Below are 22,645 nucleotides of genomic sequence, written 5' to 3'. Positions count from 1 at the left end.
TGTTATTCCAAACAAGTAGGAATTCCTGAAGAACTTATATCCAAAATTATGCACAAGCTATCCAAGACCTTATAACACACACAGATTTCATGACTCACTCTATGGACACTATTTCCCCATTCTATTTCCTTGCTCTTCCCACCCAGACTCCCCCAGTATGATGCCAGGCCACATAATTCCTCGATCTAAGGAAGCAGCTGAAGTGGAACCCACCATGAAACTAAAAAAAAAAGATATTGTACTTGAAAAAATATTCAGCCCATTGAAGAAAAATACAGAATGACAGTCTATCTATCAATTTATCCGTTCTACAGTGTGGGATAAGAAATAAAATGATCCAACTCAGCATTACCACATGATAGATCCTTCTTCATCAAAAAGCTATGCACTCTGAATTGAAGAAGTAGCTGGATGCTTAAGCTTATGTATATTTAAAATAAATATGACCTTAACATACTTCCTTCCAGTCAGGAATTGCGATTATACACATCAGACATTCTGCGCAGATCCTAAGCCACTGCACGCTTCACAGAGAACAATGCAGAAAGCAGGAACAGTGCAGGAAAGCACTGTTTGCTGTAATTAAGCCTGCTTCTTCATGAAAGATCATCAAAGTGCACCAGAGAAAAAAAGTAAGCCTCAGGGGCACAGTCTGTGATCTTCCTTCACGGGAATCCCTCCCGTGGGGAGGGATCAATATGGGTAGAGATTATATCTCACTTTATAGAAAAGGTGGTACAGAAGCCAAAAACTACTGCAGTGAAGAGAAAACAGGATCCAGCTAGAGATACCTCACCATCTATGATTGATAATTATCTGAAGAACAACCCTTCCTACCTCCAAGGAGAGGATTCCTTCTGACTGCACATTGTTAATGTGACATGGCAAAGCTAATGGATGATGATCCCACGCAAGATATCTGTTAGGACTGTTTTGAATTTTTTTAAACTTTTAAGTAGGCAACCACACCATTTTCTTATCCAATTGTTTTGCTGTCAATGAATTTTCTATATAGCAGATTCTGCTCAAAATGCCAGGTGCTGTGCTGCACAGTAATATTACACATACTCAGAATGAAATTTTAGGGAAAAACAAAAAACCTTCCAAATAACAGCTGATAGATAAAATCATTCCACTCATGTTCTCTAGACCTGTAATACAATTGAAAGAAGTTTTCCTAAAAGCTGCAGCTCTTTACCTAGTGTAACATCTTAACAGCTAGCAAGTTCAGTAATTCACGTTGCCAGTTTCTTAAGAATACAAAGATCGGCAGTAACACTCGTAAGGCAGATAGCAGAAGTGGCAGACTTTCAAGTTAATTTCTTTATTCATAATGATTACTGTAAAACAGATAACAAAGGAAACCTGAGAAGTAACAAATAGGACTTAGCAATAAAGCAGAGAAGCAGTAAGAAGACTGTCAGCACAGTTAATACTGTATAGCTGCACAGCTGGTAAACCAGAATGACCTAAGGCTAGATGAACTCTGATCCTTCAAATTTTCAACATCAAAAACACGTTCACCACTTTGTCTCAAAAGCAAATGAACAAGAGAGAGAGAGAGAGAGGGTTACAGTCAAGTCATGTTACAAGTCAAAACAGAACAGAATACAGTTCATCACACATTCCACAATTAAACTGTTTGTGCTTTATTCCTCAGCAACAGTTTTGTGTAGCAAATACTGATTCTTTCAGATGTAGTTACAATGGAAAGCCAGCAATGTTTTCCCATTTTTGCTGCCAAGGACCTGACTCAGCACACCTGCAGCCACCTCTTACATTCCCAATCATTATACTGGCTCTACTACACAATCTTATGCCTTCTCATAGGTTAACCGAAGAGATCATCTCATGGTAAAAAAGAAGAAAGTGGGAAGAAAAGACATATTTAAATGTGTTCGCAAAAGGAAACAATATACTGTACTTTGTCCAAGACAATATTTGTGGAAAAACAGAAAAAAAAAAATCAGTCTTTTTTTCTAAATGAAAAGATGCACACATTTTTTGAAATTCAGAAAGTTATGACAAATAATGAAACTCAAAATTTTTTTTCAGAGGTAACTTTTTGTTCTCTTTTCCTTATAACAACACAGATCGTGTTGCAAGGAAAAAAAAACCAAACCAAACCAAAATCCATCCATACACCTGCTGGACTTTAAAAATTCTAATAGAAAGCAGCACCTTACTGTAAGATACATTAGTAACAATATTATCCAAGAGAAAACAAGTGTTTTTATCTTGCTGTTTTAAAAAGTGAGTATGAAAGAATGAAAACATTTAATCTTTTGAGGCAATAGTAAAAATTTTAATACTTACTGCGTAGGAGCCTATGAGAAATGCAGCATTTGCTTGCTTTTTTCGATCAACGCCAGTATAATGAACTATTTTCTTCTTTATCAATGAAAACGACTGTATCAAGAAATGAACAAGATTATAATTCTGCCATTTAAATGTTTCATGTCTCCTCTTCTAAAATTAGAAGAATGCAAGGCTCAGTTCATTACTTTCAACAATTTGTATTAAGACAGAATACATTGTAGACAAATCCCTCAAAAGATTCAGAAGAATCTACTGTACCCTCACCTACATTATTCCAGGATTTTTCACAGTATCCGGCCTAAATAGTTTCACAAAATTACACTAACTTACACAGATTACATGAATTTTTCTTTTTCTCCTTAATGTATTTAATATTTCTGACTTCAAGCCCCATGCAACAGATATCTATGTGAAGTAAATACATAACATGGCAGTAAATATATTACATTCGCAAAACCATCACAGATAAGTTGAAGTCCCAACAGCACTAAAAACATAGTTTTGATGTTTTTTGAAAAAAAATCTTGATACTACGATTTTTACTAATAGTTGCTTCTAAAATATCTCTAGATCTGGAAAACATAGGCTAAAATAAAAATATTTTGAAAACATTTTAAAATCTTCTTAGTAATAATGTCTTAAAATTTCATCTAAGTGCTTGGCATATTGTTTATCTCATTACCTTAGAAAGAAGGTGGAATAGCACTGCCAATAGGAAGGACACTTATCTCTATAATTGCAGCAAAAACTACCCCTGGCACTATAAAGGCAACAGCTCTTCACAGCAGTGGCCCCAGGCAAGCACCCAGTCCTCAGCAACAACCAGACAGTGTGCTGTTAACACTGTGTCGGCTGAAAGCAAGGCATAAGGAGCACAGGACTCAAGTGATGGCAAATAATTACATATATTCTGAACACTGGTTGCACACAGTACTCTGAACAGCGAGTAATACGCGGTTGTGCTTTCCGGTTCGATACAGGAATTTGAAAATAGGTTTCAAGAAAAAAGAAAAATTGATTTATGTTTGTAACATCATTTTCAGCTGATATAAACACATTTCCTGCAAATTTTCAAATTGAATGCATAGAGTTGCAATCAGATATTCAATTAAAAAATCTGATCACATCTCTTTGCCAGACTTTTATATGCCCTTTCTTATAAGAGGAATATCCTTCGCTTCACAACCACACCTTGTTCATATCATCACTTTTTGGCAGTGTACATATTTGTGAACAATTGTCAAGGATTATGTACCAGAAGAGCACAATTTCATCAAAAATCTCTGATGAACTCCTTGTGAGCTCACTAAGAATTGCAACCACTGTCATCAGACCAGACTGATGCATTAGTTTCACAACAAGGGTCACATATCCCATCAGTTTTATCACTTTGTTCCACTTCTTTTTTAATGTTTTAAGAAAAAAATTAAAAATTAAAATTTTTGTTACTTATAAATTAACAATATTGTAAGCATCACTTTCAGAGCAACTTATTTATATGCAGCCCAAGACAAGTGCAGCCTCTGCACTTAATGCAGCCCAGGCAAGCCAAAAGGTATGACACCCATGCTGTAAACAGAAGTAAGAGAATCTTGTCTCAGGTAAACTTGGTCTTAGCTCTACAGTGACAATATGAGATGGATTTATGAAAACTGATGCCAGTGACAGACACTAATTCCCTCTGCAAAACAAAACAAAACAAACAAAAAAGAACAAAACCCCACTTCAACTTTGTTAAACTACTATGTTAAACTACTATGTATGCTTTTCAATTTTCATAGCTCAGTGGTGCTTTTAAGATCTAAACAGTTTTGAAGAGGCAAACTGTGTTCACATTAATGCTAATGAGCTTTTTATCCACCTAACAGGCAGACAGTCCAACTTCTTGAGTTAGACGTCAACTAACTTGAAGTCATTGATTTCATCAATATAGGAACTCTCTATTTTAAATACACCGTGTTCTATAAAGACTTCAATTACTAAGCACCCCATGAGAAAAGAGGATGCACAACTCTTCTCTAGGACCACGTCAAAAATCAAAAATCAAATATTGCTTCTTACAGAAGAGGAGTCAGTAGCCAGAAGAGGAATGTAAGTAAAAAAAAATCCACTATTACAAATCTAACTGAGTCTGTACCCATTTAGCAACTCATCTCCTAGGAGCTTAATATTAGTCACTGCCACAAGAGAGTGGATTTTAAAGGCAAGTGGCTTTTCTCCTCCCTAAATGCATGTAATGGAACTTTGCATACATTTTCAAAACTTAGCTTTATTAGGAATACATGAAAGCACCTTAACAAAAGAAACTTCCCATTTGCTTTTGTTCTTTACAAAGATGTGAATATTGAATGCTAAAATAAGCATTACCTTTAATTTCTTATTTAGTTTGCAGCAGTACTTGTAGACCATTGCCAGATTTAGTGGTCCAAAATCTCCATAGAAGCTAGTAAGAGAAAGGGTAAAAACATTTATTTATTTTTTTAAATTTAGATGCACAAAGTAAGAAGTAGTAATATACATATGAATCATTCCGAGCACATAAATGTCTTCTTACATATGTACTATTTTAATCAGAACAACAGCTGTTTCCTGTTTTCCACACACCATCACACAAAGTATAATACTTAAGATTTGAAAAATTCTATCACTCTGTGACAACAGTTTAGAAACCCTGTGTCAAAAGCAACCCAAATGTCTGGCTTTAAAAGAAGACAATGAAAAATAATTCAAATATTGTGGGAATATGTTTGCCTACATGTACCTACTGTTCTTGTAAACCACCTCAATTAATTGAAGATACAATATGTATTACTGCTAAAGAATAGCAAACAGCTAATAAATGTTCATCAGCAGCCCTTGTAAAAACAGTATGTTTTTGGTTAAAAACATTTCAAGAATTAGCAGCATTCCAAATTGCATACAAAGACATATGCTGTTCACTACCCGGCTCATAAAAGCTTGAGTTAGTTTTGTCAGTTTTTTCACTAATTCCAGGAAATTTAGACACTCCACTTAATACTTCGGTGACTAAAGACATCCCTTTCTGCTCACTGGCTGAATGTAGATTTCGGAGTATACGTCGCTGCAACACGTTCCAGTGTCTTCTAACAAGTTGGGGTATAATGAAAGCTCTGAAAAGATTTTTAAGAAATCCTGATGGGAAGCAAAGAAACCATTCTAAGCCTTATAAATCATTATGGCAAGTAAGTCTGAGAGGACAGACTCATATTATTAGCTCTATAATGGGAATAGTATGTTTCCCTCAGCTACATTTAAACACAGAACATCAATTAGACTGGTTTCTCATTACTGTTGTTCTGACTGATTTACTCGAAAAAGAAAGAAAAAGAAAGAAAAAGAAAGAAAAAGAAAGAAAAAGAAAGAAAAAGAAAGAAAAAGAAAGAAAAAGAAAGAAAAAGAAAGAAAAAGAAAGAAAAAGAAAGAAAAAGAAAAAGAAAGAAAAAGAAAGAAAAAGAAAGAAAAAGAAAGAAAAAGAAAGAAAAAGAAAGAAAAAGAAAGAAAAAGAAAGAAAAAGAAAGAAAAAGAAAGAAAAAGAAAGAAAAAGAAAGAAAAAGAAAGAAAAAGAAAGAAAAAGAAAGAAAAAGAAAGAAAAAGAAAGAAAAAGAAAGAAAAAGAAAGAAAAAGAAAGAAAAAGAAAGAAAAAGAAAGAAAAAGAAAGAAAAAGAAAGAAAAAGAAAGAAAAAGAAAGAAAAAGAAAGAAAAAGAAAGAAAAAGAAACTATGTACTTACTTCGCATACACAAGTTCATTGTCTACGCAGAAATAATGGGTATCTGCAGCTCCACTCTTTGGTTTTTGGCAGAGAATTGCGAAATAAAGGCGATCTGAAAGGCAAGGAAACAGAGCTTTCAGAAACACCCCATTTTTCTGCAGCACGCCCGCCGGCAGCGCAACTCCAAACTTTCTCCTGCCTTCTCACGTGGCAGCGACACGGCTCCGAGCTCGCGACCCTCCGCAGGCCGCCAGTGCCCGGACACGGACAGCAGGGCTGGGTCGGCTCCTCCTCCAGGTAACGCAGGCCAGGCCGCACCGCGGCCCTCCGAGCACGGCAGCCCCAGCTGCAGCCTAAGCGCGCAGCATCGACGTTAAACCGAGCCGCAAAATGTCTCGAACGCGCGGCGTTCCCCAGCAGAGCGCCAGAGCCCAGCCGGCCCCCACCATCCGTCCCAGTGGGGACACCCGGTGCCTACGTTGTTTTGGCGCCCCTTGCTGAACGAGTTAAGGCCACCTCGGTATTCACAGTAAAACAAAACAAAACACCAAAACAAAACTCTCTCGAAGGGCAGCCGCAGTGAACTTTAAGCACCGACTGTGCTCTGGCTGTAAATTGCTGCACCTCTTGTTACTGATCAATAAAGAGAGGTCTTGCAGCAGGACAGCCATACTTCTGTTTTTGCTGCTGGGGAGGAAAAAAAAAAATACACACACACACACACACAAAGCAAAATTCAAAATCTAAAAGATTGTTTTGCACTAGTTGCCTAGAATGAATACATTTACTTAAATATCTGAACATCACGTATATGTAAGCACAGAAGCATATGTAAAGAGCAGAAAAAAAATCACTTTTGTTTCAAACCAAAATGATTAGCACTTAGAAGTCATTACTTATATGTTACAGAGGAAAAGAAGGCAGCCCCAGAAAAGCATTCAGGACAAAACATTAGGGAGGAGGGAGCCATGGCTCCCTGTGCCTCTCCCCACCAGAGTTCCTTCCCTTGCTCTGCACAGCTATGTCCATCATAATCAGGGGCTGCAGCAGGTATCCTTGCTCATTTAAAGGAGAAGGGGGAAGAAAAAGGGGGGAAAAAAGGGGGAAGAAGGGAAGGCTGCTTTGCTGGTTTACTCCCCTCTTCCCTGAAAATGAGTACTAATGTCGATAGGGAAAGGGACTCACACAAGCAAGAAAGCAAAACTGAGAATGGATGAGATATTATATCTAGGGATTGTGTTTAAACTGGTGTTGCTAGATGAAATCCATGTCAAACTACAGCCTTGAGCTATGATTTCACACTGCTTCTAAACTGATATAACAGCCAGCTAACACGAAGTTTATTAGAAGGCAAAGTTTTCTGTCGGGTTAGATGTCTGGACACACCCACAGTGGGCTAGCAGTATCAAAACACATCCAATATTCCCCCCCACAGTGGCACCTACTCTTTACACTCACTCATTTTTGACTAGGACTGAGCCCTCGGTGCACTCAAACAACAGAATGGCTGCAGTGCTTGGGCTGGCATGCCACCTTGTTGCATGCCAACTTGTTTATATAAGCCGTACATCACTTTTGAAAATATAAAAGCTCTACAGAAGAAGTAATCCTGAATCCTTGAATACTAGAGAAGGAACAAAAAAAAAAAAAAAAAAAAAAAAAAAAGAGGAAAGAAATACACTTACATAGGTCCAAAGACTAAAATAATTAGCATTTTATTCAAAAACATGACTTGGGAGTATATGAATCACTTCCTTTCTCAATGCTCCAGCTTTTACAGAAAATTTTCTGCAACTTTGCAAAAAAAGTCCAACAAAAATAAGAATTCATCTCCTGAGTGCATAGAGAGCACATGGCCTTTTGAATAGCTGTTGGCATTCAATTCCACATTGGTATCTTTGGATTGCATTTATTGATGCCATTCTAAAACACCTGAAAGAATTTAGCAAGGAGCTCAAGCTTAATGACTGTAGAACCACCTCACAGTTAGAGCTGCATATGTCAAATGCCAACATCCTGACAAGGTGTCCTTTCCAGCACCCTACTAACAATTGCTCTCCATTATGCAAACAGCAGGCTCCATCTTTTTGAAAATGTCTCCTACGAGGAGATTTTAGTAATAAGCTGTGCAGAGCAGTCTTTTCCCATAAGCCTATCTGCCTTTCTGGCTAACCAGCCTGATAGGATACAAATGGTAAACTGCTCACTATATCTATTTTTATCTATATTTTGCAAATGTATTTCCAGTTCTGCTTGCAGCTAGAGTGTTACCAAGGATTAGAGTGCTAATTCTTGAACATGAGTAACCAACGCTGTGAAATAAGGATTCCTCCGCTACGGATCCAACTGCAGGATTGGGGTCTACACATGAAATACACTGGAGCACTGATAAATGCATTTCAGTAGGACTCCACAACAGCTTGTGCTACAGAAGCAAAACAGTTTGGGCTACAGAAGCAGAACTTTAATATTTTTATGCACTCTTTGTTAATTTTAGCTTTTTAGTGGCTCATTTACATATAATTTACATATAATCTAATTTAGTACTTCCAGATTCTCACAAATTTCTGATGAAAGGTAATCATAAAATTATCATAAACTAGGGCAGATCCTTTTAATAGTCTCTCAGAAGAATAAGAGCAGGGCTTACTGCCTTGCAGGCTGCATCTGCACTGCAATTAGAAGATATGACTGCAGTACATTAGATGTACTTCAATTATGTTTAATTTTGTTAGACTCAAACAACAAAACAGTTAAAACACAAAAACATGAACAATTGTTGGTAATTAATTTTAGTAAGCTACCGATGCACAACAAAATAAGTCCACAGACCCCTACCTGAGAGCTGTGATCTCACAGCTTTGCTACTACAAGTACCAAACTAGTGAGATTAAAGCTACAACAAGCATGTGCGATTATTATGGCTTGTGTAAACAAACATCTGATTTGGATGTGCATACAGAAAGAAAAACATTTTGTTTATTTTTCTGCTCTACAATGTTCCACGGAAGCACAGGTATACAACACTAAGAGCTACCATTTCACAACTGTGTTCACTGGAAAACAGAGACAACAAAATAATCTCCTTGCTTTACCTTGAGCCTGATGCTTCTATAGGTCCACTGTGAAGGCCTTGAAGAAAGCAATTTCAGTAACTCAGGGGGCATCTAAACACCAAACGGGCACTCACTACAGGTAGGACAAGTCTGCACACAAGCAGCAAAGATTATTTCACGAAAAGAAAAACTCAGCAGCGCTATTGTTAAACAGATGCCTCAGATGAGAAATTTGGAGGAGACTGACAGTATTACAAAATATAACGTTAGTCTGTTTTGAATTATAAGGAATGACAGTAGAAAATTATTTACTATTCTAACAGAACTGCATTTCTAAAATCAGGGTTAGTGCATGGTATTTTGTTACATTAGGAACACCAAAATAAGAGAAAACAAAAAGACAAATTCTGTTGCAATATTAAGATGAGAAGTAAAATTGTATCGTATTTTCCCTGTTAGTCATCTTATCCTTGAAAACATTCATGCACTCATCTTTACAATACAATTCCTATTTAAGTGGTAATACAGTTGACAGTAACAACAATAGCTTGGCCTTCTGAAAGAGAAAATGAAGACACACTAAAAAGCTAAAGGAAATTTTTATTTACCATGAAAAAAACATTTTCAGGTCACATCATGATTGATGATTGATGTGTTACTTAAACATAGTCCTTGATTTCAGCTGCTCTTGTCCAACTTATAAGACTACATTACAAGTGTTCACATGCTGTCAGCGCTGGCTTAGATATTAAAATCTTTAAACTTGACTTTAAAAAATCTTTGAGACACACTCACAGTGAAGTCATATTGATAAAAGATTAAATAAAACTTTTGTACTGAGATGTAGCTGTATAATAGAACTAATTGAGTCAGTGAAAATTTCCCCAAAATTTGTTTTCATAATAATAATTAAAAAAAAGAACAAATTTGGTTTCTTCATAACATACAACATCTGTAATGTCAAACCAACAATATGGGAGAAACAAAGCAAAACACTTAGTCTTCACAGTCTCCAACAAAAAACACACAAACAAGTGTGAGAGAACAAAAAAGCCCTCAACCTATCTATCAATTAGCATATTGAACCAGATGTTCTTTTTTAAAATCTCCAAGTGACTTAGGACATTCTTTCTGGAGTTAGTTCCACACTGCAACCAACTGGATACCCACTGAACAGGAGGACAAACAAACATCTGTGAAGATTCCCCATGGTGTTCTATCACTTAAGATTTAATTTCATGTTTCGTTACTGTAGTTACTTCATTTTTGAATTAACTGCTGGAGGGAGGTGAGAGAAAAACATGCACCTTTTGTGCAAAGTTTATGCCTTATTATTGTACACGTTCTTTAAAATGTTATTTATAAAAATCAGAGCAGTGACAACCTGGCAATGAAGGGAAGTAATGAGTTTTTAAGCTTCTCACACAACACGGTTACACTTCCTTTAGATCATATAAATTATTTTTTTCAGAGATCAGAAGAATATGGAAATATGCTTCCAGTAAACAGAAGAAATGTATTCAGTACCAGCAAATTGAATTCATACCAGCCAGACTCATGCATTAGTTGACAAAGACAAAATGGTAAGATTTACCATGCAGCTTAACAGACCAAAATAAACAGTCTTCCAGAAGCACAGACTCCCTGAACTACATTTAATAGCAAACAAAAATATTTAGATTGATAAGTGCAATTCAATAGGAAATAAAGAAACACAATAATTGTGTTGAGTATAATATCTATGCATAATAAAGCATTAGCAACTCTGTTACGTATCAGTGTAACATCAGGCAAGAGAAAATCCATGCATCTTTATAGCTATTTGGGACGTTTTTTGCTGTTGCCTTCCACAAAGATGAAAATGAGAGTAGTCTGCAATGTTCTTACTGAGTTTAGGGCTGTTTTGTAAGCAAAGAAGGTAATGCTAGTATTCAGTCTCCATGGTCACTAGAATATTTTCCAGTATGTCCAAGTGCAAGAATGAGGCCTGATGCTTTAATCTGCTTCCAGTCCAGAACTATTAATTCACTTCTCAGAACTGCATTGTGAGAAGCCAGAACTGACAGTCCAAAACCTGAAAAAAACTTTTAAAGCAGCCAAAGGAAAAGGTGAGCCTGTGGGCTTATTCTCTCTCAGGGTTTCTCTATTGGGAAAAAAAAAAAACAAACATGTCATACTAACACAATGAAGATTAGGCTGTAACTGTTCCATTATTAGAAGCTTGTAAACAGCAGCCATGATGAACAGTATGAAAATATTAAGGGAACATGAATTATTGTTAAATACAAGAACCTAGTGCATTTTAATTGAGTCTGTTATGCTGAGTACTGATGTGCATGCTGAATTCCCACTGAAAAACAAAAGTCAAATCCTAGGTGATGTGCTGCACTATTTGAACAAGTGAGCATTTCCTTGGAAGGGAAAACACAATAATGTGAGGGGCCTGTTCAGGGCTGGAGGTGTGCCCTGGCCCCAAACAGATGCTCCCCATGGCTGGTCATAATGCTGTCTGTGGGGCTGGGAAGGGCTACACAGCATTCCAGCACGGGGATGTACTTTGATACCAAAGAGCAACACCTACCTAATCAGAGGTTTCTACACTGAACCCTAAAATTGTGCCATACCTGTAAAAATAGTTACAGCTAAGAAGCTATAGAAAAATAAAGACTTACAGAATTACAGCTCTGCATACAAAATTACCATTGTGTCCCTGTGTAGACTAGACCCCCCAAAAATACATTTTAGGCTGGAGCTTTTTAAAAAGAGGATTCTGTTACGCTTTGGGAATTTACATTCTTCCTACATCACTATGCCCGGTTTCCAAAACACTGGCAGAATCTTAGGATTTTCTAAACACACTGGTATTTAGGAGACACGGCAGTTCATCTAAATACTCTTGCTTCTCAGCAAGGATGAGATCCGTGCTTTTGTCCATGATTGTTCTCAATATTCTTGCTGCTCTCTTTACACGCAATTTCCCATTTGTCTTTTGTAGAAAAGAGGCGAGGCTCATTTGTTTCTATTCTTTTTTTTTTTTTTTCTTTTAAGGGAAGTTGTAAATAATGCCATTCCCAAACGCGATACAGCACACAAAAAGTCCATTTCTGCGTTTGTTTCTATACAAACTAAACCCAGGCACGTCTCTTAGACGTGGAACTCAGGGAACTGCTTCAGCCGCACCTCCGCGGCTGCCACACGGAACATCGGCTGCCGTCGCAATGCCACCACGGGCAACGCAGGGGCACCGCGCGGGGCCGGGACAGGACAGATCAAGACGGCCGGTACGAGCGTGACGTCCACCAGCCGGCACGGAGGGCCCCCACGCACGCACAAACTAGGCTGCTGGGCTGTTTCGCAGATGGGCATTTTGCCGGTTTAAATACTCTTTCTCTCCGCTCTGTTCCAAGCCAAACCCCAGCGTGAGGCACTGCTCGGCGCTGCCAAACAAAGTTACTCAGCGCACATTACGTTAATTATTCCGAAACGCGCCCAGCACCGCCGAACCCGGCGCGCCCCGCTTCAGCGCCAGCCACCCGCGGACGTCGCGCCCTTCTCCCCGCCGCCACCAACTTTCTCCCGGACCGGCCGAGATCGCCTGGCGGGAACCCCGGCGCGCCGCTGCCGAAGGCGGCGGGAAGGGGGGCGTCGCCCCGCCTCACCGTCCCGGCCCCGACTTGCGGCGCCCCGCAGGGCAGCCCGCCCAGCCCCGGCACGCCCCCCTCACCGGTGATCTGCACGCAGGTCTCGGGCGCGGCGGCGGAGGGCGTCTGTCTCCGTTCCTCGTCCCGCTCCTCAACCCCCGCCGCCCTCGACGCTGCGCTCCGAGTTCTCTTCAGAGCCGGCGGCGGGCTGGCGCGGCGCCGGGCTTCGGCCCAGCTCTTCCGCTTCATGGCGGAGGCGGCGGCCGCGCCGCTACCGTGGGTGCAAACCGACCCTCTTCATCCCCGCCGCGTCGCTCCCCGCGGGCCCCGGGCTGCCAGGGGAGGGGCCGGCAGCGGCGGCTGACGCGTCTCCGTGGACACCGCCCACTCCCGCCGCCCCATGCACCTTCGCCCCCCCGCCCAGACCCGGCTGCTCCCGGCACCCCCGCCCCCCCCCTCTGCCGCTTCTGATTGGGTCGGGGCGGTGTGGCGTCACCGGCGCGGAGCGGTGGAGACAGTGATGTCATAGCAGCCGCGGTAACAGGTGGGCTGGGCCGGGCTGGGCCGGGCTTGCAGCGGGGCGCTACGCGGGGCCCTACGCGGGGCCGCCGACAGCCGCCACCATTGGTGCGTATGCGGCGAGTCTGGTGACGGTCCGCTGCCCGACTCCAGAGCTCCGAACAGGAGAGGCGTCCTCGGCGGAATCTCGCTGCTTGCAGCGGTCTGCTCAGGATTTGGAAAGTTTAGAAGATGCTTTTGTATCTAACACACAGCACTGTGTTTCGGTACAGTATGTTTCAGTACACCAAAATAAGTGGAGCACTGCCAGTCCTCCACTGCGATCCGCAGCCCAGATCTTGCTTTGTGCAGGGTGAGCAGCCAGCAGATGTTTTCGCCCATGTCGCCCATATGTTTTGCTGCATAATTTTTAAAAAACATTGTTTTTAAATAATTCTAAGGGCCTGTAGCTGCCTGTGGCCATTCATCATGCGTGTGGGGCTGGGCTTATGTGAGCTCTGGCACACGGTGGGTGCTTGATATATGCAGGGCCGATGTGTTCCTTAAAGCTGTGTTTCTGCTGAGCCTCCTGTGGTGTTTTTCCTCTCCATGGCCCTCATCCTGTGATTCTATCTAAAGATTTTGCTGGGATAATCCAAAATCACGTGGCCTATTAGCACTGAAGTGCCAGGGATGAGTGGCTTCATGAACACTGGCAAACAGAAGCTTCGATTGTTCTGAGCCCCTTAGGAGTGCACAGCTGTGTCCAATTCCTCTATTGAGTTAAAACACCACAACAGAGCTGTTCCACCATGTGCTTTTTAAGTTCCACTGAAAGCAAAGCAGTACAAGAAATGACAAGACAAACACTTCCATTAGAACGGAAAGCACTGGGCACATGAATGTGAAATAACTGGAAAACAGAAGTGGAACTGGAAGTAGCATCATGACTCATACGTCTGGTTGCATGTATCAGCATGGAAGTGCAACAGTGCACTGGGTACCTGCATCCCTTCACTTCCAAGTTTTCACTCTGTCCCACTGCCCCCTCGTGTGCCTGTGGCAGTGCTGGGTCTGTGGAAAGCTGCTGTGAGTTCAGGTTGGGTGCTGCTGGCTTGGGCTGAGGGTCACATGGTACTTCTACATTAATAGCATCCTTCTCTTAAACAGGTGCTACCAAATGTGTGGGTAATTAATACGGTGCTAATGGATAGTACCTCCTCATGTAATTACATTACTCAATGTCATTATTTTTCTTAAACCTTTTATTTTTCATCAAGGAGCACTGTGTTAATTTCACTTGAGCTTAATGGTGTAGAGTTCCCAGAAGTTTGTGTTGGCCATGTCAATGGCCCTAATGGACACAGAGACAAGCCTTTTAATTTTACATAGGCCTTGTGGTACTCCACAGGCTGGTCAGATTCTGCAGAAGAGTTGTGCATTAATAACAGCAACTTACAGGAATCGTCAAAGATCTGCAGCTTCAGAGAAGGCTACGTTCCTCAATAAATTTTGGAAAATCTAATTTTGAAAGTGCTAGAATATGGCTCATGCCTCAGAAGAGGGCAAATTCTGCTTTATTGAAAGCAATAGACTCTGAACATAAACTCTTACAGAAAAAGTTCTACAAAATCTAACAACCACAATCTGTGATGTCCTCACCTCAGCTGTCTATGACAGAAACAACTAAGGATATTTGTTCAGGTATACATAAAGTATTTTCTGCTGCAAAAATTAATAGGAAAACAGGTAAGCACCTGTGGCCTATTCCAAAACTAACTATTTGATCCCAAATACATTTCAGACACACCCCTCGCTGTTTTAACAGATCCACCTTTTTGTATGACACTAAGTAATTTCAAACAGCAGCTGACAATTTTAAAATATCTTATTCAAAAATAGAAAATAAATATCTGCTCTTGCCAGATGCAAAAGTACGTGATAGCTTAAGTCCCACTGTTTAGAACCGTGATTTTTTTATTTTTTTAATACAATATTGCCACACTCTGCTGGAGGTTTTAAAGCCTCTGAAAAGTTTTGGATTTAAATGCAATTTGGTTTACTGAAAGGCAAGAAACCCAAGTTCTTCCTGAGCAAAAACATTTTAGTTCAGTGCATTCTGAACAAAGATTTAAAATGTGTTAGCAAGATTGTTATGTGAGAAAGCAGTAAGACACAGAAATTTTTGCAGTAGGTCTCAGTTGTATTTTAGTTTTTATTATCTTATATACAACGGAAACAGCATTTTAGTCCGTCTTCAGTGCCAGGTAATTTATTCTGTGCTCTGGTCTTCCAGACGTAGTTTCAGATATGCTATAAAGATGAAGAGTACTGGAGCTGTTGGGAATTCACTGGAGTGTCATTCTTGTGGAGCATCAAAAAAAAGTGACACACTGCCTCAGTGTCATATGTCAATAATCTGGGGTTTGTTTGTGAAATTTACTGTTTTAACTCCTGCCAGCTGCAAAACTGAATTAATGGGAACATGATCCAATCTGTTTCTATCATGATGCAAAAAATGAACTTCATTACCTGAAAGGGAATGAGAATAAACAGGCAATTAGTTGAATACAGTACTTACTAAAAAGTATAAGTGAATCAAAGAAGCATTGTGATTTCCTACGAGCTCTTATGTATCTTGTAGACTGCACAGTAAATCCTATTTTAAATTATGACATGGATTTTTTTTTTAATTAAGCTGTAGAACAAGGGGCATTGAAGCATCTAAATGAATTAAATCTGCTGAAGAATAGCAAGTCCTAATGACATGAGATGGCTTTGTCATGTGGTAGCCCCCCTCTATTACAAACACACACTAAGTGCCTCAAATCAAATTGAAAGCAGAATATGAGTTAATGTCACTCAAAAATACCTTCTGAACTTCAAGCCATCAGCAGCACAATTGATTTCTAAAGGACAGAGATCAGCTTTGTGCTGGCCCTGCCAGAGGTAAGGCTGCACAATGACATCTCCGTGGGTTCACTCTGCTAGCAAAACTGCAGAGACAGCACAGGATTGTCCTCCTTACACATCCACAGGGACAGCAGCAGAGATGGCAGCACTAAAGCAAACAACATAAGGAGTAGCATGTCACTTTCAGACAAAAAGAGTGAGATTACCTGGCCCTAAAATCAGAGTTCCTCCCTGTTGAGCAGGGTCTCCTTGGAAGTCAAAAGCTGGGCCAGTCATTGCTCTCCACATACTTTTAATACTGCCTAAGAGCATGCTTGATTTTACATGAGGGCTCTGCACTAAATAAAACAGCAAAGAACTTGTCACATAGACGTACAAAAGTACATAACAAGAACAACAAAATCAAATGGTTGCTGTGATTATTGAAGAAACCATTTCTTTGACAAGGTACAGCCTACCGGAGATGGTCTGATGGTTATGCTCTCTATGCCCATTGTGATCATGCTGTTATTTTCTAAGCATTCTTGTTCTTTAAGTCATATCAGTGAGAAAATTATTCTTACCTGATACGTCATTACCTTCACCTCTTTTCATGCCAAGCATTTTATAAATTTCCCTTTGTGGATCTACATACATTTCATGTGTATATCCAGTTAAACTGCAAAAGGGCTGCAAAATACGTACATAAAAGAAAGTGATATTTTTAAGGTTAAGAAAGTAATTTAGTTAGTAAAACAAAACACGGAAATGCACTTCAATTTTAAAACTGTGACTTTGTAATGCTAAATGAAAGCAAAGGCCAAAAAATTTTAGCCCTACAGCTTTTACTAAAACAAAGCTTCCACTGAAATCAGGAAAAGATCTTCCTGAGTGGATTTTAATCTGAAAGCTTTAGTTATTTGCCTTATTCAATCATTACTATTAGAATTGCTTCATCAAAAAGAATACTGGCCTAGTTTTCTATGGCTGCTAACGACTGTCTTTTCACTCTGAGGAAAATCTCTCAATGCAGATCATTAAGACACTATAAAGCATACAGTTTATTTAATGACTACCTTATTTACCTTGATGTGATGATAAGATGATTGTCCAATAACTATAAGCCTCACATTTGCTTCCTAGAACAAATCACAGGTATTGAAACTGAAAAAGAAGAACTCTGTGCTTCTGCATGGCTGCAAAGCATTAGCAATTTGATGTTCTGAGATAATGATCATGGTATACTGCATTAAAATTATTCAAAATTAATGTCAGTGACATACTTGGAGCAAAATGCTTTATCTGACACCCACAGTTAATAACTACATTAACTTATTAAGCAGTAAATTACTTTTAAAAGGTAACTTAAGTTACAGGTATGTGAACTATACACTTTCTGTAGCATTGGTAGCATCACCTTTCCTACTGAATGCAACCTGTTTATGATTTTGGAAATGCAAAATTTCACCACAGTTGCACCTGCATCTATGGACAGAGCATGCAAATATTGGCACCCAAGCAAGTTTATCTGTGATTTCCATATACTGATGGCCTTAGTACATATAACTTCAATCAATGTGTTGTGCTGTCTTTCACAGTTGCACCATTAGGCCTGAGTATAAAACACAGGCCTTGTTTGTTTAAATGTCAGTAACACAGTTAATGAAGTATCAGGGTGTGTTTTTGTTTTTGTTTTTGTTTTAATATTAGCATATAACACTTGCCTATCCCAAACAGAATCATTTGTCTTGTTAGGAAAATAAGCCATCCTAAGAATAAAAGTCATACAAAAAAAAAAAAAAAAAAAAGCAGCCAAATTAAGAAAATGTCATTCTGAGTAACATTACTTGAACAGTTTAGAAAAAGCAACCCAGTGAACGGAGACTATTTTTAATTCAGAGCACTATTCTGATTTAGTCCCATGCATGCCCAGCAGCTATCTGCACCAGCATGGCGAAAGGGCAGCAGTAGTCTGAGCAGACAGCTGCCCAGGGCATCACTAAAACCAAGAGAAATGTCTGTCTTAACAGTTGAACTACAGTAGAAAGAATGGCATGGAGTTAAAAGTGCTAGGAGAAATAATGCTGCTGCTACAAGGTATGCCATGCAGTAACTCCCTTCGTGTGTCTCCTCGGCAGATGCATTACGGCAACTGTAGCAACCAAGCAAGCATTAACTTCACTGCAAGCATTAACTTTACTGCGAGCCTTCCTTTGATTCCCGGAAGGTTAAGCCTGCAGCAGGAGATAATTGAGCTGACTGTAAAGCACATACAGGGGTGTGGCACTTACTTGTAAGTAACTCTTGGGGACTTTTGCCAGGTCTTCTACATACTCCTTACAGGTGTAACACAAGAAATTCTGCGACAGGTAGACGTGTAAGAAACAGACATTATTGCACAGCAGTGAAGAAACAGATTCTGACTTCAGGCATGAACTAGTTTGGAGGTGACTGGGAAATGGGCATAAGAAAGACTGAAGTTCAGTGCAGTCACAAAATTTGGGTTAGGAGCCTGGTTTAATTGCTCTGAGCCTGAGCACAGACTCCGGGTCGGGGCCATGCCAGTCATCTGTCTTGTCAGCTGGGATGCGGGGCAGCAGTGTGCTTGATTCCCTAAACACATCGCTGAAGACTTGTTTTATCTGCGATGCATTTGTCTCTGCTCACGCAGCCGAAGACCTCCCGCTCCCGCCTTTACAGCTCAGAACTTTCCAAGTACGAGTGCGACTCCGCTCAGCCCGTGGCAGCCCGCCCAGCCCCTTGCCGCCCTCCTCACCCGCACGAACACCACGACGGCCTTCTGCCGCCTGTACAAGGCCCCGAAGCGGATCCTCCTCCCGTCAGCGTCCACCACCAAGCAGCGGGCGGCCTCCCGCACCTCCGCGGGCTCAGGGCGCGGCGCAGCGGACGCAGGACGGACCTGCTGCCGCACGACGGGGCACGGGGGCGCTCCGGACATGGCCGCGGCTCCGCCGTTCCGCCCGACCTTCCCGGGTGAGAGTAAGGCGGAGCCGGTCGGTGAAGCGCGAGGCCTGCGAGGAGGCGCCGAGGCGGGGTGGGGGGGCAGCGTCCTGTGCCGGCCGCTGGGTGAGTCCGCTGCCGGCGGCTCGCGCTGCAGGGGGAGCAGGCCTGTGGAGGCCTCCGAAAAAGCAGGGAGGGAGATGCGCTGCCAAAAGCGTTGCCTATCAGCCGGAGCCGGAATGCAGTTACTTGCAGCGGAGCCAAACGGAAGCTCCCAGAAATGATGTGTGAGCAGAAGCAGCAGTAATGTCACCCAGCCCCCGGTCAGGGCTGCCTTCGCAGTGTGCCGCGATCGAGCCAGAAAGTGCCGTTTTCTAGGAAGTGCTGAGTTGCTGCACCAGAAAAAGCATAACCCGTTCCCTCAAAGGAGTAAAAGAACTGCACAGGGCTTGGCAGGTGACAAGCGGTGGATGCTGAGCAGTGCAGAAGTGTGTGATTGTAGGGAGTGCACACAGCAGTAGAGGAGGTCAATAGATCCCCTGAAAATAGGAGCACCGGACACGAGCAGAATTTTAGTCCTTTGTTAGCTGATAGTTTACAAGGACAGCGCCTTCTTCTCACAGGGGGCTGTAAAAAAGAGGTACCAGAAGGAATACACCTGGGAACAGGACTGGAGCATTAGGTGGGATGATTGGTGGCCCTGCATGTGGCAGGGGGGTTGGAGATTCATGATCCTTGCGGTCCCTTCCAACCCTGGCAATTCTGTGATTGATTCTGTGAGTTATTCTACTTCATGAAGCCCTCCATTGAAGTTAATTCGAGATATTCTCTTGGCAAACTTACTTTCTACAGTGTTAATGTCACATCAGCTCCTGAAATTTGGGTTAAACCCATTGGTTTCATACTACACTGAGAGGCTGCAACCCCTCACCCACTACTTTGACTTTTTGATACAGACAATGTGCATTCAATCTTGTTTTCTCATTTGAGCAATCCTTTTTTTTTTTTTTTTTTTTTTTAACCATTCCTTTCCCCCCTCAAGATAGTTTACACCTCAGCTGAGATATTCCCTAACTAATTTCCTAAAACTTGTTAAATAGTTTTCAGGGCACATCAAGTGCTGTATGCCAATAAAGGCAAGTCAGCTCTAAATAATAAACAACAATATGAGGGAAGGTGATCCCTGGCTGATAAAGTGCTTATGGTGAATCAGATTTCCAGGACATACCTGGAGGTGAAATTGGTGTAGCCTGCTTGTTTCAGCAATAAAATTTTATTTCATTATATGAATCTGTCTTTTGGCTTTGTCAGATTAAATGTGGTCATCATTATAATAGTTTGCTGAGAGGGCAAATCAGTGTTCAAATTTTAGTAAAGAAGTTGTATATTTGCTTATAGCTGTTTGCTTGAAAGACTAGTCTTGTAGGCTAGTATGCCCCCACAGTGACCTCAAATTTGTACGGGATTTCTGAAAATGGTGAGACTTGCTCTCTGTTAGATAAGAGTTTAGGCAGTATTAATTCCCTGTTGCAATTATCAGAATTCTTTGTATAGGTAACAGTTATACATAGTTTCTGTGGTCAGCTGGATCCCTTCAACCAGCAGCCCAGAAGCAAAGTGTGGTTTGTGCAATAGAAAGAAAATGGCCTGCCTACCCTGAACTGCCACAAGATGTAGAAAAGCAGGGAGAACTGGTGACCTTTGATATGCTTTACTCTTTCTGAGGTTGAAGTTGGAGGACTGCTCACATAACCTTTCCATGCTATGGCTTCAGCAAAGCTTCTGGGTAGCACAGGCCTCAGTATGCAGGGCACAAGGGCATAGCAGAACTGGGAGAAGGCCGTCATCTCTGCAGCTGGAAATCAGAGCCTACAGCTGAACTGTGGCGTTCCTGGAGTGGATGTGCAGCCAAGTGCTCTTTGGGATGCAGGTATGGTTGGGCCTGCTGATGAGATATTGGACAGGGGGTTGTCATAAATTTGAAGGACACTGTCCCAGCTCAGTATACCCTCTTGTGCTTAGACTACAGAGAAGTCGGTCTCTCTTGACTGGAAGTGAAGTTTCTGAGGAGCCCACCACATCTGTTAGAGCTGATACACACTCCTGCCTAAAAGTCTGCCTGCAAACTTAGCTCTTTTATGCTGTTCAGAATGCCTTAGCTGGTGTCAACAGTGTATGCTGATAAGTAGCATCTTTCTCCCAAGGATATCTTCCAAAACATTCTCTGAAGCTCCTCAAACAGTAGAGTCCACATTTTTGATAGTGTTCTGTGGAATTGTAAGTAGCACACAAATGCTACTTACAGTGGAGCACTGCCATGTTCCCTGAAATAGGAGGCACTCAAATTAGCAGTCACTTTTGAAAGTGAAAATTTAAAGTCATTCATTTAGGTACACTTAACAGAAATACATTTACAAATTCCACATATTTAGATGGAAAGAAAGACACAACACCTGCTGACTTCAGATATTCTGGTCAATACAAACTTTCTACAAGGATCAAAGCCATAAGGTCCATTCGTATGAGTTGTTTTTGGGGAGATCATCCCTTGTTGTTGTTGTTGTTGGTTTTTTTTTTTTGGTGATTTCCCCCCCTCCCCGCTCTTTTCTTTACATTTCTTAAATAAAGAGATATTGATAACATGAACAATGTAGTCATCAGAGCATTGCCTTTGTTTCAGTGACTTAAGGAGAATTAGTTAATATATTGCCATATTAATCATGATGTAGCATTCAGGATGCAAGTTACTTTTGCTGCACTTCACAGCAGTGCAGGTTACAGTTGCAAAGGGAAACTTAGCCAAATATTTAAACAACTAAGAGCTAGTTTACTTTTTGTTCTGGATAGGAAATTTGGATTCCTACCATTTCAAGGAGAAGAAAACAAACACAGATGTGAAATAATTTATTTCCTCTGTATTGGCCAGTGAAACAAAATGCCAGCTGTTATTAAGCAACCTGAAGCCTTTTATTTAGAAGAAATGAATAAAATATCTGACAAGAGTGGTGTGGCTTATATAAGTAGTGTGCCACAATGTTTAGAGTATGTAGTGTGTACTGGTAAAACACCATATTATTATCTATTTACTGCAAGATGTACTTTTTTTTAGTAGTATAATTTTTGTTGTTGTTGTTCTTATTTATCTAAGTATTACTTAGCTAGAGGTATTGTGGTTATTAATTATCAACTGAAATAAATGTTTATAATTCTGGAGTAAAAGTATTTTGTTAAGTGTTAACTAAGAATGAGTTGTTTTTAAACTGTTGTGATTAAAAAGCAAAAAAAAAGTGTTCTGTCCTGTAGATAAGAGGCTTTTTCCCTTATGGCTGTTTTTCACTGTATTGATAGTGTAATTTTGAGTAGGTTATACTAGATTTCATGTCATAGAATTGTGGAACTGTTTATTTTAATCAGCCAGGAAAACCACTTGCAGTTTTGAAGTCATATTTCAAATATTATCTTCATCTCTATCATCTCATCTCATCTTTTTTTTTTTTTTTTTTTTTTTTTTTTCCTATTTGGAGTGTATTCACTACCTCATGATGT

At 40.6% G+C, this 22,645-nt stretch overlaps 2 protein-coding genes across 8 annotated transcripts in view; both read right to left on the bottom strand.

Moving 5' to 3' along the window:
- Positions 1 to 13,195, bottom strand: part of CDC14B (cell division cycle 14B) — a 50,371-nt gene extending 37,176 nt beyond the window's left edge. For 5 of the 6 annotated variants that reach the window (XM_031608198.2, XM_031608199.2, XM_031608195.2 and 2 more), the window contains exons 1-4: positions 12,832 to 13,195; positions 6,070 to 6,163; positions 4,687 to 4,762; positions 2,317 to 2,409 (exon numbers count right to left, since the gene is read on the bottom strand). In XM_031608198.2, the coding sequence (XP_031464058.1) occupies positions 2,317 to 2,409; positions 4,687 to 4,762; positions 6,070 to 6,163; positions 12,832 to 12,997 (429 nt within the window). In that variant the 5' untranslated portion in view covers positions 12,998 to 13,195. Of the gene's footprint in view, positions 1 to 2,316; positions 2,410 to 4,686; positions 4,763 to 6,069; positions 6,164 to 6,250; positions 6,455 to 12,831 lie in introns of those variants that run through there. The other variant, XM_090132160.1, reaches the window with a different exon arrangement.
- Positions 13,196 to 15,404: 2,209 nt separating this feature from the next.
- Positions 15,405 to 19,537, bottom strand: PRXL2C (peroxiredoxin like 2C). 2 transcript variants are annotated; one of them, XM_031608192.2, is made up of 6 exons: positions 18,915 to 19,537; positions 18,430 to 18,498; positions 17,224 to 17,277; positions 16,723 to 16,828; positions 16,366 to 16,497; positions 15,406 to 15,778 (listed from the first exon to the last, which is right to left on the bottom strand). In XM_031608192.2, the coding sequence occupies exons 1-6, from the start codon at positions 19,095 to 19,097 to the stop codon at positions 15,651 to 15,653; spliced, it is 672 nt and encodes a 223-aa protein (XP_031464052.1). In that variant the 5' UTR covers positions 19,098 to 19,537; the 3' UTR covers positions 15,406 to 15,650. The 2 variants fall into 2 exon arrangements, with proteins under 2 accessions (XP_031464054.1, XP_031464052.1); XM_031608194.2 differs by lacking the exon at positions 17,224 to 17,277 and having other exon boundaries at positions 15,405 to 15,778.
- Positions 19,538 to 22,645: the final 3,108 nt, after the last annotated feature.

The sequence above is a fragment of the Phasianus colchicus genome, chromosome Z, assembly GCF_987193195.1.
Source record: "Phasianus colchicus chromosome Z, bPhaCol1.hap1.1, whole genome shotgun sequence".
Lineage (NCBI taxonomy): Eukaryota > Metazoa > Chordata > Aves > Galliformes > Phasianidae > Phasianus > Phasianus colchicus.
This window is presented reverse-complemented; position numbering and strand designations above follow the sequence as displayed.

Excerpts from the sequence above, each read along its gene's own strand:
- PRXL2C (XM_031608192.2), bottom strand. The coding sequence starts at position 19,097 with ATGTCCGGAGCGCCCCCGTGCCCCGTCGTGCGGCAGCAGGTCCGTCCT. Across the intron at positions 17,278-18,429 it reads TCCCCAAGAGTTACTTACAA|GAAGCAAATGTGAGGCTTAT; the intron begins GTAAGTGCCACA and ends GATTTGTTCTAG. Across the intron at positions 15,779-16,365 it reads AACTCTGATTTTAGGGCCAG|GTAATGAAGTTCATTTTTTG; the intron begins GTAATCTCACTC and ends ATTCCCTTTCAG.